Raw genomic sequence first — 18,130 nt, forward strand, 5'->3', positions numbered from 1 at the left:
CTGAATTTCTATTCACAACTATTCCTCTGTGGTTAAAGAGCCAGAGAAGGTACTGGAACAATCACTTTCAGATTGGTCAAATTGAGAGAGGTTTATATACTTGCCCTTGGTCTCCCACTGAGAGGAGTAGAAACGTATGAAATCACAGGTAATTGGCTCATGATCGGGGGCTGAGAGGGGACACGAGGTATTTTTCAGGGTCAGCTCTGCAGCATGTTTGAAGCTGGCTTTCTGTGCTGCTCTCCATTCTTCCCTCACAACTGGGTGTGGAGAGGGGCGGGGTCTGCTTTTACAGCTTTGCTGTGTGGCAGAATGAGGGGAATTTTCCAGATAGTTCCTCTTGATGGCTGTTGGCACAGTTGCAGCTTTGCCTCTGGGAGCCATCAGGCTGTGGCTCCGAAAGCCTGGACAGCTGTTTCAGCAGGTCAGATTGTGAGAGCCCTGTGTTTTTGTTGGCATGGAGAGCCATGTAGGATTTCAAACCATGAATAGCCTTAAAATTTTCCCTGTCCTAGCTCCCTACTAAGTGCTTTGAGTAGTGGGGCTAAAGGGAGGAAAACAGTTATTGTCTCTTTTCCCTTCCAGTCTTCCCCTCATCAACACACACCCCAAATATAGTGACCCAGATGATTTCCTGGCACTTTTCTGAATGCCAGAGTTTCTGAGGCCATCTTCTGGGAATAATGCGTTCCTTTAGAGATTTTTTTGAACGTACAAATCCACTGTGAAGAAGAATGATACCTCCTCTCCCAGCCCCAGAGCCCTCTCTGCTGGCATAGTTCTCTTTTTAGGTAAAGAGGCTTAGAGTGTGAAAGCTTGCTACGGATTTGGGGACATCTAAGCCCATAGTATCTCTGTGCTAGTTTCACCTCCCTGTTTGCAAACTGAACGCGTTTTACAGTGCCCAGTGAACAGTTGCCCCCAGAGGCAAGTGATATAAACCAAAAGGGTAAATCCAGGCTGATACACATTCTCATGGAGAGTTTGCTTTCCTGGGAAGGGCCAGTGTGCTTCTGTATTCCCTGTAGCTCTCAGTGGTCTCCTTAGAGCAAGTATCTTTAAACTACAGGTTGGAAGACTTCTCTTAGAATTAAGAATTGTTACTGTGCTAGGTGTAGTGGACTAGCAAGCCAACTCCTAGTGTGTAGAGGTTGGAAAATAAAATATAAAGCTTTATTTCCTGGACTCCCTTGCAGTTTGGGTTTTGAGGGGATTGAAGTTCTGCTAATTAGATCCACTTCTTTTGAGACTTGGATGTGGGAACCAAGTCACGTGTGGGAAGAGCCATATGTGGTAGTGTGGAGCCATGGTTGTGTGGTTCTGGAGCTGCTAGCTTTAGCAACAGCGTCCCAACTCAGCAGGCAGCTTCCTGAGCTAAGCAGCTCCCTTGGTGGCCCCGATCTATGGCAGTTCCTTAGCTAGCCAACTCCCCCCCTCCATTTAATGTTTGTAGTAAACCCCTCTTTGTAAACCTGCTGACGTAACTCTGTAGCTGCAAAGCTATCCATTGTCTTATCTTGTTCATTTATTGGCTGAGACAAAATAAAATGTTGGAATTTGACCTTTGACCTTGATTTTATTACAGATATCCTTTCACTAAAGATAGTTTTGGACTATTCTATTCCCTTTTACATGCTTTTCCTGGTGATAGTGGATGACCTTATGTTGAACTTTTCCCCAGAATTATGTTGATTGAACTGTTTAATTGGTACAATTTCTTATGCCAATTCATACCTCATCTTCCCATAAAGAGTATTATATTATTAATAAGTATAGCTATTTAATAACAGCTATGGAATGCATATCTGCTGAAGCTTGTAACAGACACAGAAAGGACTGGGAGAAACACTTTGCTGTTTATCAAGACATAAGTACTGGCATTTCAATTTCAACAAAACAGCACTACCTTATTATATAAATCATGGTTACGTTAATTCTTGACATCACAATACAATCATGGCATCTCATGACAACTCAAAAAATGTTAATGTGATATTGTTTCTGAGGTATCACACTAGTCTCTGATTTTAATTAGTTGTCTTATGGACTTATTTTAACCCTAGTTTGCTGAAACGTTGCTATGAAAAATGGACTAGATATTTCAGGCATACAGGGCGCTGGTTGGAAAGGCACTGATTTAACTGGGCAGGACTATGCTCAGAAATGAGAAAGTTGGAATATATTCCTGAAGGGTGTTCTTTTAATCCTTGAAGGTTTTGTCCTTCAGCTAGACACAGCTATAGGGCAGGTCAATTTGAGAAGTTAGACTGCAAGCCTGAGTGGAGAATGCTTTCTCATCTTGCAGGTTCTGTGGAAAGAGCTCTGCCTTATGCTAGATGCTCAAGGACATGTAGGAAAAAGCATTTCTGAAGAAGGAATAAGCATTCTGTCTGCAATTCAGAGCTAAAAAAGGAATTTGTTTATTGAGAGCAAGAGGATGCAAGCAATATAAAAATCAAAAGCTTATTTGGCTTTAATTGACTTTTCTTTCTCTGCTTCTCAAAATGGAGTTGGATTTTATTTGTACATTTTCTATGGGTCCCATCTGCTCAGAAATCCTTACAGGGGAAGCTGTGGGGCAGATTCCTTAAGTGACCCTTTATAAGAATTCTTATCAGGGTGGGAGTAATTGCTCAATTCTGCCTACTTCTTCCCCTTCTGCTTCATGTGTACTACAAAATAGTCATTGCACGCGATGGTGAGCCCAGCGATTAGCGAAAAGAAGCTCTGGAAGCCCACTTTGCCATCTCGACACTGGTCCAGGTCCTTCATTATTTTGTCCACGGCCAGAGGGTCTTTTTGATTCTGAAAAAAAGAACAGAAGCAAGAACCCTCAGTCAGTGGTGGCAGTGACGAGCTTCTTTGTTCTGCTGACTACTCTATGTATAATCTCATTATTTGAATTCTTCCTTTAGATCACAGTGGTATTTGGAGGTCTTCTAAATGTACTTCTCTGCTTTGAGAAAGCATTTCAGTAAATTCATATTTATTGCAGACTAGGAAAGAGGTTTCCATGGCATTCGTCTGTGTAACTCAGGGACTAGAAACAGTCTATTTCTAGAAAGAGGAGAAAGAGGAGATACAGTGCTAGAGAAGGGAGATCCACGACTCTGAGTTCTCAGTCTACTTAAAATCTGATCTGCTTTACTCACAGTCCAACTGTTACCACGATTTTTTTTTTCCTTTTAATGTTTTTTAATTGGAGGATAACTGCTTTTCAATATTGTGTTGGCCTCTGCCACACAAATTATTTTGAAGGTATGGACCATGGAGTTAGGTGTTAGTTGCTTAGTTGTGTTCAGCTCTTCCCAGCGCCATGGACTGCAGCCCGCCAGGCTTCTCTGTCCATGGAATACTCCAGGCAAGAATACTGGGGTGGGTAGCCATTCTCTTCTCCAGGGGATCTTCCTGACCCAGGTATTGAACCTGGGTCTCCTGCATTGCAGGCAGACTCTTAACCATCTGAGCCATCAGGGAAGTCTGTTACCACAATTTTTAAATTTATATTCTCTTAACAAATTTTCATTCCTTATAGCATGGTCAAGTCCTTAAAAAAGAAACTCCTATGAAAGACCTCATGAAATTACTTAGGGAGTAAATTTCAGATCTTTGTCCTATGGATTTTGAAGCAATGCTAATGATACCCTGGGATGGGTTAGATTTAAAGAGGACAGGCAGTTGGTTCTCTTTTGTTGGCACAGCTGAGGCCAACCTAGTGTGACTTAATATCATATTAGCCAGGTGAGTAAGTGACTTCACACACCTTGGTGGACCTTCAGGTAACAGCTAAGAATTGAGGCTGGACTTGCTGCAGAGTGTCTCTAAAATCACTTCTGTTCTTAATGAGTTGGCCAATCCATGTCATCCTATACTCTTTGCTGAATGTTCTACATTGGATGTTTCAAAAGTAGTACATGTGACGGAGTCATAAAACTCCCCACAACTCTCAATGCCTTAGCACAAATGCATGGAACTGGAATGAACAGGTAAGATCCCCTTTGTTTTTCCTTTTCCCTTGCTTTCATGGGTGACTGGTTTAATCACTCCTTTTCATTGTGTTGATGCTTAGAAGTGGGAAAGTGTAGTTTCTCCTGTAGGGTCCATGCCATCAACCAGAAGTAAATATGGCCATTTACAGGTGTTAAAGGGTTCAGTGGGACTTTCCTGGTGGTCCAGTGGTTAAGACTCTCTGCTTCCAATGCAGAAGGGCAGGTTTGATCCCTATTTAGGGAAATAAGTTCCCACATGCTGTGTGGTACAACCGAAAAGAAAAAAAAAACAACAACAAACCAATCACGTTAAGGGCTCAGGTAAAGCATTTATGAATCCTGTTGACTGCATACTTGAGTAAGGGAACTGACACACACTGTCTCAAGTGTGCTGGATGTTTATATAAACTGTGCTCAGAAAGCCTTTAAGGTAAGCAGCATGCCCTAAGCAGACAACTAGAACCTGTCTATGCAGCTACCTCCCTCTTTTGGTGGGTTTTAGTTAATTCTGGCCTCAACCCCAGCTTCCTGGCTGTGGTCACAAGCAGTGCAATTTGGATGACATAAGGGATCAGATTTAGAAACAAAACGCTGTCAATGTAGCCACTGTGGGTGTGCCTGGAATAATGACCCTATGCTTAGAATAAATTGTACTGCCATGTTCAGAACTGTGTTGAACACTTTATGTTTATCAAACCACAAAGCCTTTAGGAAGGGTCTTTGTCTCAGGTGATAGTCATCCTGGCTTCTAACTTATGTAACAACACAATTAACGAGTGTTTAGAAGTAGACTGAGAGCTTCTTTGTGTGATGGGCAGGTTTAGAATGAGCACATTTTGTCCTTGAATTTTATGCTTGCCTAGAAGGATCACAGAAAGTGAAAGTGGTCTTGGAGATAATCATGTCTAGCCTCTCATTTTATAGAGGGCCTGAATTGAGGCACAGAAAGCTGAAGCAACCTTCCCAGTGTTAATTAGGGTCCTGGTCTGGGTTTGTATCACAGAACTGTAAGAAAGCAGAGCAACAGTGTCCTCTAACTCATTCTAGGATAGCACTGTGATAAGTGCAGCTCTAAGATACAAGTTAAATGATTTCTATCTGTTTGTTTGACTGATATTGATAACCCTATAAATCATCATGTACTATAAAACCTTATGTTTACTGGGTCAGGAGTCAGGGGCTTAACTACTGCTGCTTACTATGCAGATGACAAGAGGCAGGACTCTGCCTTTTACCATCTCCTCCCCAGTGGTTCAGATGGTAAAGAATCTGCCTGCAATACAGGAGTCACAGGTTCAATCCCTGGGTCAGGAAGATCCTAAAGATCCCTCCAGGAGAAGTTCGTCCCCTGAAGACAGGCATGGCAACCACTCCAGTGTTCTTGCCTGGAGAATTCCATGGACAGAGGAGCCTGGTAGGCTACAGTCCACGAGGCCACAAAGGGTTGGACACAGTTGAGTGACTAACACTTTCACTTTCCCTTCAACCTTTAGAGGCTAATGCAATGTTCCACACCACGAACAGTACTGATCCCTTTAAGTGACTCTGGTTGCAGCAGGCAGAGAAGGGTTTGCATTTCAGTCTAGTAGCGCAGGCATAAACTCAAACTGTGCTCCTGTGTTCTCATAGCATCATCAATGTGAAAAGCAGATTTTTCTGGAACGATGCTTGGCTCTCATTCAGCAGACACTTGACACATTCGTTTAGAGTAGTGTTGGAAAAAAGTTTCAAAGTCTTTATCTAAAGGGATTTAATTTAAGAAGGGACATAAGTGGATGTGACCAGGACGGAGCACCTCCAATGCCAGGTTTATGGACCTGAGGGCAACAAGGCAACCTGGATGATTACTCTGGTGCAAGACCTTCTTTCCCGCAGCTCTGTCTCAATGGACACAGTGACTCCAGATGGAATCCTTCAGTACCTCGTACTGTGGTGATTTGTGTGTAGTCTCACTTCATTTCCAAACTGTAAGTTCCTTAAAAGCAGGGGCTCTGTCTTCTTTACTGTCTGTTTCCTCCCATAGTATCTTACAAACAGGAGGCACTCAATAACGTTTAATAACTAAATGAATGAAAACACCTTCCTAGTAGTGACTTCCACAGGGAAGGGCTAGAAAGAGGAAGGGAAAGGAAACAGGGCCCACAAGCATTACGACTGATTCTTTCTGAGCCTTTCAACACTTACTTCCAAAAATCCAGGGAACTCCTTTTCCATGAGTACTCTCAGGTCTTCCTTTGTTAAGTAACCTTTATCACCAGCAAATTTGTGAAATGTGAACATCATGGTTTCCATGGCGTGTTCCATTTGAGATGGCATTTTGGTGAAGTCTGTTGAAACCTATTAAAGGATGTAAAGAAACAATCTACATTAACTTTATAAAAATTTTATTCATTTATTTATTTGGTTGTATTGGGTCTCAGCTGCCGCAGGCAGGCTCTAGAACACACACGGTGTGTAGACCCACAGGGTGTAGTTGCCCCAAGGCTACATTAAGTGACAGGAATTACCAGTCTTTTGAAAATGACTGGAAGAGCTCATCCATTCAGTCCTTTTCCAATTCACCCCAAGTCTGGGGCCTTCCTCCTGCTGATGGAAACAGGCACTTCAGGTACTGGTGCTCTGAATGAGGGATTTTATCGAGTTGCCTGCTAAGTTTGCATAATGAAGAATAAAAACTCTGATCATCTGGAAAAGCAAGATCAGTGCCCCTTTGTTTAACTAACAAAGCGCCTACTGAGAGAACAGATGTTTCACCACTTCTCTTGGTGGCGGTGGTGGCGGGCACTGGTAAATGGGACTCTTCCATGTGGATATGGCTGAATACCAACACCCACAGTCAAGCATGATTAATAAAAGAACTTCAACCCTCCAAGCTTCACTAGGTAACCTTGTTTGGTCTCATTCTAAGGTTTAGAAATCTGCTTAAAAATGAATTTCATCTTCTGAGCACTTTTTTTTTTTTTTTTTTTGGTGCCACACAGCATGGCTTGTGGGATCTGTGTTCCCCAGCCAGGGATTGAATCCAGGCCACTTCAGTGAAAGTGAGGAACCCTAACCACTGGATCACCAGGGAGTTCCTTGTATTCTTTACTAAAGTTCTGAACTTGTTATTGATCATAACATTCATTTGCATCTTTGGTAGTAACATCAGTTGCCCTACCCAAATACAAGCTATCCAAAGCCTTGAGAAGGAACACGTAACAGTATATACTAATCACTTTGGGGATCGGATATATTTTTGACATCACTGGACAGAAGAGCTACTCTCACAGTCTGAGGTGCAGTGGGAAAGGAAGAGCTTTTCATTGTGAATAGCTTAAAGGAAAGGAAAGGATTTGTCAGGTCATTATATTCAGGTATAATAATCTGGGGGCATTTGTCTCATCAAGGCCCAGTGCCTGGTACTTAAGAGAAGCCCAGTGAATTTTGCTTAATTGGAAGGCATGCTTCAGCAAGAACAGAGTAGCTTTGGCTTACACCAACTAAAATCACTACTGGATAGGAAACAGATGAAATTGAATTGAGACTAATATACCACTCGGAAAAAAAAAGTCAGGAATTGGTTTAGAGTAGCAGTCCCCAAACTTTCTGGCACCAGGGACTGGTTTTGTGGAAGACAGTTTTTCCACAGATGGGGAATGGGGACGGGGGATGATTTCATGATTATTCCAGAGCATTACATTTATTGTGTACTTTATTTCTAATCTAATGCCATCACTGATCTGACAGGAGGTACTGGTCCACAGTCCCAGAGGACAGGGACCCGTGGTTTAGAGCCGTGGTTGAAGGGGAGGCTGGCATCTTCTCGTGAAGAGTCTCAATAGGAACTGGAGACACGCATTCCTTCTGGTTCCTGTTGCTGACATATGCATACTCAACACAGATCCCTAAATGCTATCTTTTACTGAGGAGAAGGTGGAGTTGGTGAACACGAGGATTGAGCAATTACACTTTGAGTTGAAAGTTCTACCCCTTAATCCCCAGAAAAGTACAGGAATCAGCATGCCAAAGAATGTGCTACTCTAGAGAATGCTATAAGCCAGAATCTGGCATGATTCATCTGGAAGACTTCTCATGGAGGGAGCAGCAAATCCAAGGTCCACTGTGGGGTGAATTCCAGAGGACTCACATCCTTTCCCCTCTCTCCTGACATGGCCAGTATCTGGCTTCACATGGCAGGGGCTTAGAGGGAGTCACCCTCACCTGGATTGGCCCTGCAAGTCCAGCAACATAAGAGATAACTAAGAGAACTGAACTGAGTGAGTCCACCTTTGGGAGAAGACTGTGGCATCCCACTTCAGTTCTGAAATATCTCAGGAAAGGAGTCAGCCACCACAGAGGTTTAAAAATACCTGTGCCCAAGCTCTATGGCCAGAGCACTTCACAGTCAACGCCCAAAGATTTCAGAAACTGATCTGGCTGTGGGACACCTCGTTCCCTTTCTTCACAGGGCAGAACAGAAGGAAAATGCACTGCAAAGCCAGAGAAGTAAGAAGGGGAATGCAGCATGAAAAGGACCCCTAAAGCAGGAAACAGGCTACTTCAGGAACTTCCAAGAAATACAGGTTGTAAGATGAGGAAGTCCTGGCCACCCTTGAATACCTTCTTCAAGAGAGTGAGGCCCGTCTTCCTGGAGTGAGCACTCAGGTCTCAGGACACTCCAAACCCAGCCAGGGATGGTCTGTGCTTACTATGCACTGTGGGAGCTTTTCTGCCCCCACTGGATCCCCCTCTGCTGTTTACTTAGCACGTGGGCTGCGGCCACAGCAGCCAGTGCAGACTCCCTGTTTGTTCCCTAGTGCTTGTACTCAGTAGGTAAGTCACGTCCAACTCTTTGCGACCCTGTAGACTGTAGTCTGCCAAGCTCTGTGTCCAAGGGATTCTCCAGGCAAGAATACTGGAGTGGGTTGCCATTTCCTTCTCCAGGGGATCTTCCCCACCCAGAGACTGAACCTGCATCTCCTGCATCGGTAGGTGGTTTCTTTACCATTTGAGTCACCTGGGGAGCCCGTTTGTTCGGCAGACCTTCTGCAATGAGAATGCAGAACAGAGGCTACTAGGGAGATCTAAGGTTGTGGAAGCAGAAATAGGTTTGAAAATCAGAGATGACCACCCTCTCATCAGTAACCAGGGCTCCTGAGGGCACGGGCCGGGGCTAGGAGCAAGTCATTCGGTTTTGAAGGTGAAGCCAGCACACTGATTTTAGAGTAAGATGAAGGAAAAGGGGAAGGTATGATGAACACTATTCTCTTGGCTAGTGCATGGACCCTCCAGTTCTTCCAGAGTGTGATGGTTGCCCTACTGAGCCAGCCTGCCAGGCCCTCCCATCTTGGGCGTGGCTTACCCGGGCTGGGCAGATGGATTGGTTCCTAAAGCAGCGGTTCAGGAACTCGATCTTTCCATCACTGCCTCCGCCCCGCCGCGTCCCGTTCTCCACCACCCGACGAGCTCCACCCTCTAGTGGGGGTGGTACTCTAGCTTCTGGCTCGGAAACACTTCTACTGGATGGCCTTGGGCTGAGAGGCAGCGGCATCCTGTTCCCCAGACAACTTACTACCATTTCATCATTTATCTGCCTCTCCATCCTCGATTTAAGTTCTTATAGGGTAAGGGCCATTACCCTAGAAACCACTAAATAGTGGTATTGTATTGCTAACGAGCGAATGAATGAATCAAGCAATTCCCTTGGCTGGAGCTGAGGTGCAGGTGTGATTACCCAGGTCTGGGCTGAAACCCTGGCCACTGGAGAGCGGGAGGTGAGGGCTGGGAAGGGGCTGGGAAGGGGCAGTCAATGAATGAACAGTAGCGTACATTCCATAGTGTAGGAGAAAACGGCGTGTCCTGCTAAACAGGTCTGGTCACCCGACACTTTTCCTCTGGTTTTGGTTTATCCCTCTTTATTGCTCTCTCACTGTGAGCTCCACAAGCTCTAACTGCCTCATTGTTGGTCACTCACGTTTTTACTGAAATCATTTGGTTGTGATGTCTGTGTTTCTCCTATACAGGTCTAAAGAGTGGATGCTCACATATGTTTCTTTGTGTAACTGTCTCTTCAGAAAAGAATTCTGGGCTCTACAAATTTAATTACAGTGGTGGGAATTCGATTTTTTGCTGTACCCACACTGAGCACCTACTTTGCATGACTAGGCTCGTGCAGGCCCCCTCTCCACAGCCCCCACCCCCATGGTGCTTGACTTTGGGGAGTTCACCAGCTAAGGTCATACTATTTAAAAATATGTCCTGAATTCTAGTTAACTGTGCTTCTGTGTCTTTCTCACTAAACTATGGGCTCCAGGAGCAGGGTCCTAGAAGCTAGCACCCTGCCCTCAGAGTCTGCTCAATGAATCAGTAAGAAGGAAATTGACAATAATAGAAATTTTGATCCTTCTGGAAGTAGCAGGGAAGTAGGAGTCCTCCTTAGAAAAGTGTCTGCTCCTAAGCAATATCAAATGTTTGCTCTGGACCCATGCCCAGATCCAGGCCATAATTTCAAAAAGGAGATTTCTAAAGAGCAAGAAGCCTGATCTCTTCTGTCTTGTCCATACCCTAGTTTTCTTACAGCCCACCCAGAAAACAATTGGCAGAATGTTAGTAAAAACAAACATGTTATCTAAAATGTGTTTTAGGTGTCCTTCTTTTTGACGATTTTAAAAAGAAAAAAAAGGGGGTGGGGGATGGGGGGGTGGGATCGGGAATTGAACCCCAAAGGCATTCTTGAATTTGATCCCTAAAAGGAATTCAGAAAAAGTGAGTTGAGGCAATGGATCTAATCCAGGCTCTCTCTCCCACCTTTCACCAAACGCAAAATTTTCCCATTAAGAAAATGAGCAGCAAAAGAAGAGTTCCAGATACAATCCAACAGGAAGAACTCCGAGGCCTTCTCTACCCTAACAGAGTACATCCAATTTTCCTTGAAGAGTTGTCAGGTATCAGCCAGAACTGGCAAACCACAGCCATTGTGACAACAGCTATTAAATCCATTGTTGGATTAGGTGGTAGTTATTTAATAAAGGGCTAGGAAGTGCTGAAAATTGTTAAAAATAAATTCATTCTTTTTGCTTTTGATGTGAGTTCCTAAATTGTTGAGTCCCAGAAAAATGAGAAGCTTAAGACTCTAAAAAGATCAGCTTTCCTAGCAGTCTGAATGCTAATCTACACTTTATATCTCTGAAAGGATTCCATTGTTTCCTTCAACTTTAAAAGACTGGACTGGATCAAGGCCATACCAAGTGGGTAGCGCTCTGAAAAAGTGACAGGGTTAGAGCTGTCCGTGGAAAGCAAAGAGGCACTCAGTCTCAGCTCCACCCAGCCCAAGGCCTGACCTCACTGGAGACTAGCTGCTGGAGAGGTTGGCCAGGTGCCAGACATGGGAGGAAAGGGGGCCATCTGATGTTGTACGCAGGAAAAGCCGGGCAAGAGCATCACCTAGAAATCAGGGTGCTTTATGCCCAGTAGACCATCAAGGAAATCTGAAGCATCAAAATAAGAATCTCCAAATGGTGGATCAAGGACCACAGTGAAGAAAGTAGCTTCTGGCTGTCAAGGGAGGAATACATCACTTGGAAGAGATGATTAAATAGAAACCGGACAGGAATATGTGGGGGCAGGGCTGATGAAGAAATTTCAGATGAGTTATGAACTCATTCCTGCCCTAATGCCTGGCATCACCTTTTGCAATTTGATGAAACATGCTGGAGGCAAAGATCACTGACAGGGTGTTGCTGTGGGCCTGGCCTCATCTGAAGGGCAGGATATAAGTCCATTGCTGCAGGTTGAAACTCATGGTGAAGGGGAAAAAGAATCTGCAGCAACTGCAGACCTCTCAATGGGAAGTGCTACCTCCCAAATAAAGCTGAGGCAGCCTGCCAGTGGGCATCCAGGCCGAAAACCCTGCAGCTGAAACGCCACGACCCTACCAATCTAACATGTCCTCAACCACAGTTCGGTCAAGAAACCTCTCCTTCAGATGGCCGGCCTGTCTGGGTGTGACTCATTTCCTCTTGGAAAATGCCCTCTAAAATGGCACAGTTCCCCTTTTCCTTCAGGGAGTGTTCTGTCTGTACCATCTGCAGAGAGAGTCTGGAACCATCCAGGCCACACCCACATGGTCTCACAACTGAGTCACAGGCTTCCACTAGGAGAAGCCGGGAGCCCTTTGTGCTAACCACGCCCTGCAGAAACCTCCAGGGAGGGAAGCGGGTGGGCTTAACGTATTCCAGAGTCTGGCCCAGGCCCCGTGGGGCCTGGCACAGGGCTAGCCGCTCTGCTGGCCCCTCCACCCCCGCCCAACAAGGCAGATTCCGGGTTTCAGTTAGGTGGAGACCGCCCGAGGCTGGAGAGCGCGGTATTCAGGTCTGGGGCGAAGCACCAGACCTTTGCCAGGCTCAAATTGTGTCCAGGTACCAACGGCTCATTGTACTGGGCCAGGTTAATCTGGGGTGTTAGATCCTTCATTAAACTTGCTCTTCCTCTATCTCTGTATAGTTCCACTTGTTTAACTAAAATAGCAAGAAGGGAACCCTTTCAGTACAAAACCCACTTCAGTGGTGGCTGAAGGTGGTGGCTTCCCCCCAGCCCCTCAGCAAAACTGTGTTATAAGGAAAACAAATAGATCTTCTTCCCTCTGTTGGCAGAGAGAAACTTCTCGTCTGGCAGACAAGTAACAGGAAGCCCAACCTTGAAGCTTGGACGAGAGGGACAGAGGGGTGTCCTTTGGGGAGAGAACCCGCCAACCCTCTCCGAGTCTGCACGGACCATCCAGCTAGAAGGAGGCTACGAACCTCTGGACACAAGTCAGCCTGCAGCCGGAGCCCACAAAGAAACAAGCCGGCCAGGACAGGGGGCCAGAAACAGGGATTCGGGTAACTGGGGAGACTAGTCGAAAAGCAGGAAGGGGTCTAAAGAAAGATACACCAAAAAGTAGGAGACAGCAGACCCCGGGGCACCGACACCGAAGTACTAGTAAAGGCCAAGTGCTCCCTCCTCCGGGGGCCTGGGGGGTCGCGCCGGGGAGGGACAGGGGAGGTGCTCGCCCAGCTGGGGTGTGGCCCAGAGCTGGGGGAGAGGATACCCCCACACGTCCGGCCGACGACGACCACCACCATCGTCCCACCCCTACACCTGGGACGCCCGGCGAAGACCGCCTGGCCAGCGGGAGCCGGCGATGTGGGGATTTCCCCGGGCGCGGGATGTGGGGCCGGGGACCGCCCGGGACCGGCGGGCAGGACTCACCTTGGCAGGAGGCGCAGCGGGGACGCTCGGCTGGGGACGCGCGGCCAGTGAGCACAGCGCCGCGGGCAGGGCGCCTTAGTACGTGGGGGTGGGGGGCGGGGGGAGGCAGGAGGAGCCTGGGCGGGTGTCGGGGCCTCGGCTCACCCCACCTCTTCCCCTCCCTCCTCTTCCTGCCCGCTCCCTCTCCCCCCGCCACACTCACACCCCGGGCGCAGCGCACACACCCTTTTCTCGCTATGCGGAGTAGCCTCGCTCCGGGCCTCCACCCGCCCCCAGAGAGAACGAGATTGTAAACTCTTCCTACTCAGATGCTCTCGAATATTTTCGTGCCCTTCCTCTCGGGTTTGCTTTTAGCGAGTAAGTGTGGAAATCAAAGAATCCAGTCGTCCTGCGGGTGGGGCTCGCTGGCCCAGAACCAGATTGTAAGCTCCTCCTCTGTAAACTACAGGTCGAGGAATTAATTTCTAGAGGAGATTGTAGGGAGGGGCACCTGGAGTCCTTAAGACCGCAAAGGCGTCAGACTTCGTTTCAGATTAGACACTAAGAGGTAAATTGGGAAGGGGCGGGGGCGTTCCAAGGCCTGCGGGGGGTGGGGGGTGGGGGTCGTCCCGGCCCCCGCCGCCCGGCCTACGGGCTGTTCTCTGAGAAGCCGAGTTCACTACCCGCCGCAGTGAAGGCGGATGGTGGTGCTGTTTGGCGTTTATAGCTCCAGGGCATTACAAACCCTTGGTTGAACTGGAAATTGACCCCTCCTAGCATGCGTGGCAGTTGGTCTAGCGTTCAGTTTCGGCTGTAGTTGACATTATTAAAACCTGTTTAAGAATCTCCTTTTTTTCCTTTTTTTGTCCTGAAATTGCCCTGTTTGGTCCTCAAAGCACTTCAAAAGGAATTTGGAGAAAACCTAAGGGTTTCCTAGCTGGTGTTATCCACTCCCCTCAACCCCCGACATTTATTTTAATTGTGGTTCAGGGTTAAATGCAAACTACTAGCAGCTGTTGGTGGAAAAGGGCCCAGTCCCAAGTCTTGGGTTTTCCTTTGTTCCCAGGGGAGGTCCTGGGAGGAGTGAGTGATCCCTGAGGAATGAGCAGTCTTGGGGAATCCTCCAAATGCCTCCATGTGACTAATCTGAGCTCTTGCCAGGAAAACTCGGATTTCAGTTCTCACTCCACTGAGTTCCTCAACCCTGGTGCTGAACGTGGGGCAGTTCTGCAGTCTTCCCATAGGCTTCCTAAACTCTTCCTAGGCTGTTGGATTTAGAATGAGAACACCCGAGTTCCTATACTATGCACTCCTTGATTCCTTCATTTGATTTGCAGTGTTTAGGAATGCTTAGTGTATGTACTAGGGCCTGGGGATTCGGAAATCAAAGAATCAGTCTGTCCCTCAACTTCAAGCCTCGTTGGAAGATAGATTAGCAAACAAAATCCACTGAGCTCAGTGAATGGTAGAGGATGCTATCAGACACTATGAGCATTAAGGAGGCACCTCCAAGTCTCCATGGAATGATCACAGAACAGTGTTTTAAAGATAATGTTTAAATATTTAAATTTAAATTAAATTTAAATATTCAAATATTTAAAGATAATATTTTAAAGATAATATTTACCATGACTTTTAAATTTGATTGTAAAAAAGGTGCATTCTTCTTGTAGAAGGTTTGGAAAATATACCAATGTATAAGGAGAAAAATAAAATCACTTGTAAATGCATGGACTGAAGATTAACATTTTTATGTATTTCCTTTTTTTTTTTCATATTTATGTGGTTGCATTGAGTCTTTGTTGGGCCCAGTAGTAACCCCATGACATGTGGGATCTTTCTGGACCAGGGTTCAAACCCATGTCCCCTTCATTGGCAGGCAGATTCTCAACCACTGGACCACCTGGGAAGTCTTGGGGAGTAGTTTTTTAGTGAAGGGTTGCTGCCGCTAAGTCACTTCAGTTGTGTCCGACTCTGCGACCCCATGGACAGCAGCCCACCAGACTCTTCCATCCCTGGGATTCTCCAGGCAAGAACACTGGAGTGGGTTGCCATTTCCTTCTCCAATGCATGAAAGTGAAAGTGAAGCCGCACAGTCGTGTCCGACTCTTTAGTGACCCCATGGACTGCAGCCTACCAGGCTCCTCCGCCCATGGGATTTTCCAGGCAAGAGTACTGGAGTGGGGAGCCATTACCTTCTCCAAGTGAAGGGCTAGGAAGTGCTAAAATTTGTTTAAAAAATAAGTAAATTCATTCTTTTTGCATTTGATATTGAATTCCTAAATTGTGACCACATTTATTATAAAATTATGTATTCTATTTTTGCTCCATAACTTATCTTTACTATTTATATGTCATCAAGAGCGTGATTGTTCATTTACTCATTCCTTTTTTTTTTTTCCACTCAATGAGTTGACTATATCTGAGAGTTCTTCATCCTCAGAGTCAACCAACCATGGATCAAAAACATCCAGAGAAGTAATTTCAGAAATGTCCAAAAAGCAAACTTGAATTTGTAACAATTTGCATAGCATTTACATAGTCTTTACAATTATTTGCATTCTGTTAGGTATTAAAATGAACTTATAAAACAGAAAGATACAGACTTACAAAACGAACTTATGGTTGGGGGCAAGGAAGGTATAGTTAGGGAGTTTGGGATGGTCATGTACACACTGCTGTATTTAAAATAGATAACCAACAAGGACCTACTGTATAGCACAGGGAACTCTGCACCACATTATGTGGCAGCCTGAATAGGAGGGGAGTTTTGGGGTAGAATGTATATGATGACTGAGTCCCTTCCCTGTTCATCTGAAATTATCACAACATTGTTAATCGCCTATATCCCAATACAAAATAAAAAGTTCAAAAAAATAAAAAAAGAAAATCTAGAGGTGATTTAAAGTACACCAAAGGTGGTGTGTAGGTTGTATGTGATACTATATCATATTATATAAGGGACTTGAGCATCCGTGGATTTTGGTATGTGGGGAAGTTTCTGGAACCAGTACCCACAAGGACACCAGGAAACCACTGTATTCAGTTACACGGTAGCTCCGTTACTCTCTTCTCTGGCCTGCCAGCCAGACTCTCAGGGCTCCCAGGACTTAGTGGCTACAGCTTCACAAGACGGATGGAACGTGGGTTTCCAAAGCACTGTGCTAAGTGCTGAAAGTATAGTGGTAAAATGGTTGCAGGATGGACTTCCCTGGTGGTCTAGTGGTAAAAAGTCCACCTGCCAATGCAGGGGACATGGATTAGGTCCCTGGTCTAGGAAGACTCCACATGCCATGGAGCAACTAAGCCTGTGTGCCACAACTACTGATCCTGCTTGCCCTAGAGCCTGTGCTCTGCAACTAGCGAAGGCACCTCAATGGGAAGCCCACAGAGAGCAACAGGCGTAAGCCCGTGTGCAGCAACGAAGACCCAATGCAGCCGAAAGTAAATAAAGCATTTAAAAAATGGTTGCAGGTTAGACACTAACTCTGCCCTCCTGTGACATTTTTTTTTTTTTTACTCTAGATACTGGTAGATCCATAAAGCTCTAAGTATCTTCCATGCCCTTCATCTCTCTTTAGGAGAGGTGGTCCCAGGCAGTTCTTTCTCCAGAAGGTGGTTATCCTTTATAAACCATAGGTTAACAGAGCCAGCTGTTTCCCGAGTGACAGCTAATCAGACCAGGAGCTAGTGCTTGAGGCAGAGCTGCCCACCAAGGATGGTAGGGTAGTAGGGGGTTGGGGGGAGATGTGGGGAGAGGAGCAGACTGAATGGCCACCAGAAGAATGGGAGCAGATTAGAGACAATATGGTTCCTAGAACAAAGAGGAGGTGGTATTCATGTTCTCCATCAGGCCCATCGCACATTCCAGCGTAGAAAATACTGGGAGCAGGGGATGTTGTTCTACTAATGAGGCAATATTGGATATTTTTCCCAGTTCTACATGTCACATAGCAACAAAACCCACTTCCCAGTGGTTCTCAACTCTTGCCTCTGTGGTTGCAGCAAAGAGGGCATGGTGTCCACCAGAAATGTGTTCTTCCCGTCACAGTGTAGAGGTGTTGCTGAGAAGAGGCTGCTGAGCCAGAGATTATATTCCTAGCACCTCTTGCACTTCATGTGACTCAGTGACTAATCATCAGCAGAATGGGGCTGGAAGTGATGGGTGTCACCTGCAGGCCAAAGGGGTTAAGAGATGACTTCCCATGTTCTTTTTCTTCATCTTCTGAATTCTGAAATTCTAGGGGTAGAGGAGCCACAGCTGGGAGGAGCCTGAGTCCCTGAATCACTGAGTGGAGGAAAACCACCAGCTAACCAGGAACATTTTCATCTGACTAGTTTTGTGGGTGAGCAAGAGCCTCATAATTTGGGTATGTATTTGTTACAATAGGACAGGGTGGCATTTTTTTGAAACTGGTATTTTGGCAGCCTACTCAAAAGATTAAGTGGCATGTATAGTAATCACACTATTATACTGGTCACTTTTCAGCATCATGGTGGCACTGTTTAAGTAGACCCTTTTGGTATCCTGATCATGCTCAGATACTCACAAGACAAAGTTCTGGCAAGTCTGGCAAATGCATAGTTTCTTTGTTTCTTCATATGCATCAAGTTGCGCCAGGCACCACACAGAAACTATGGGCAGCAAAGGTCAACATTCTGTCTGCTCAAACATGGTATTAATGGTTTGAATGATAGTTGTAACAAAAGGAAACTTTATTCATCAATTATGGAGCCCTAGGAAGGAGTCACATCAGTCCTCTATAGCAGTTCAGTTGAGAACTATCAGTTTACAGTTGCCTGGTCAAGACTTTTTGCTAGCAAGCCCCAAAACAAACAAAACAACAGGTGGTCCAGTGGATAAGACTCTGCACTTCCAGTGCAGGGGTCACATGTTTGATCCCTGGTCAGGGAACTAAGATCCCACATGC

At 45.8% G+C, this 18,130-nt stretch overlaps 1 protein-coding gene and 1 long non-coding RNA gene across 7 annotated transcripts in view; one reads left to right on the forward strand and one right to left on the reverse strand.

Annotated features, from left to right (window-relative positions):
* Positions 1-18,130, forward strand: part of LOC139035128 (uncharacterized) — a 238,080-nt gene that overhangs the window by 199,601 nt on the left and 20,349 nt on the right. For 2 of the 5 annotated variants that reach the window (XR_011487651.1, XR_011487650.1), the window contains exon 2: positions 17,444-17,569. This is a non-coding gene — a long non-coding RNA (uncharacterized lncRNA). Of the gene's footprint in view, positions 1-12,421; positions 12,851-13,431; positions 13,768-17,443; positions 17,570-18,130 lie in introns of those variants that run through there. The other 3 variants (XR_011487652.1, XR_011487648.1, XR_011487649.1) reach the window with 3 other exon arrangements.
* Positions 1,838-13,308, reverse strand: S100A10 (S100 calcium binding protein A10). Of its 2 annotated transcripts, XM_020874399.2 has the most exons (3): positions 13,221-13,308; positions 6,174-6,326; positions 1,838-2,805 (listed from the first exon to the last, which is right to left on the reverse strand). In XM_020874399.2, the coding sequence occupies exons 2-3, from the start codon at positions 6,303-6,305 to the stop codon at positions 2,644-2,646; spliced, it is 294 nt and encodes a 97-aa protein (XP_020730058.1). In that variant the 5' UTR covers positions 6,306-6,326; positions 13,221-13,308; the 3' UTR covers positions 1,838-2,643. The 2 variants fall into 2 exon arrangements, with proteins under 2 accessions (XP_020730058.1, XP_020730059.1); XM_020874400.2 differs by lacking the exon at positions 13,221-13,308 and having other exon boundaries at positions 6,174-6,336.

Source organism: Odocoileus virginianus, chromosome 5 (assembly GCF_023699985.2).
Source record: "Odocoileus virginianus isolate 20LAN1187 ecotype Illinois chromosome 5, Ovbor_1.2, whole genome shotgun sequence".
NCBI classification, from domain to species: Eukaryota; Metazoa; Chordata; class Mammalia; order Artiodactyla; family Cervidae; genus Odocoileus; species Odocoileus virginianus.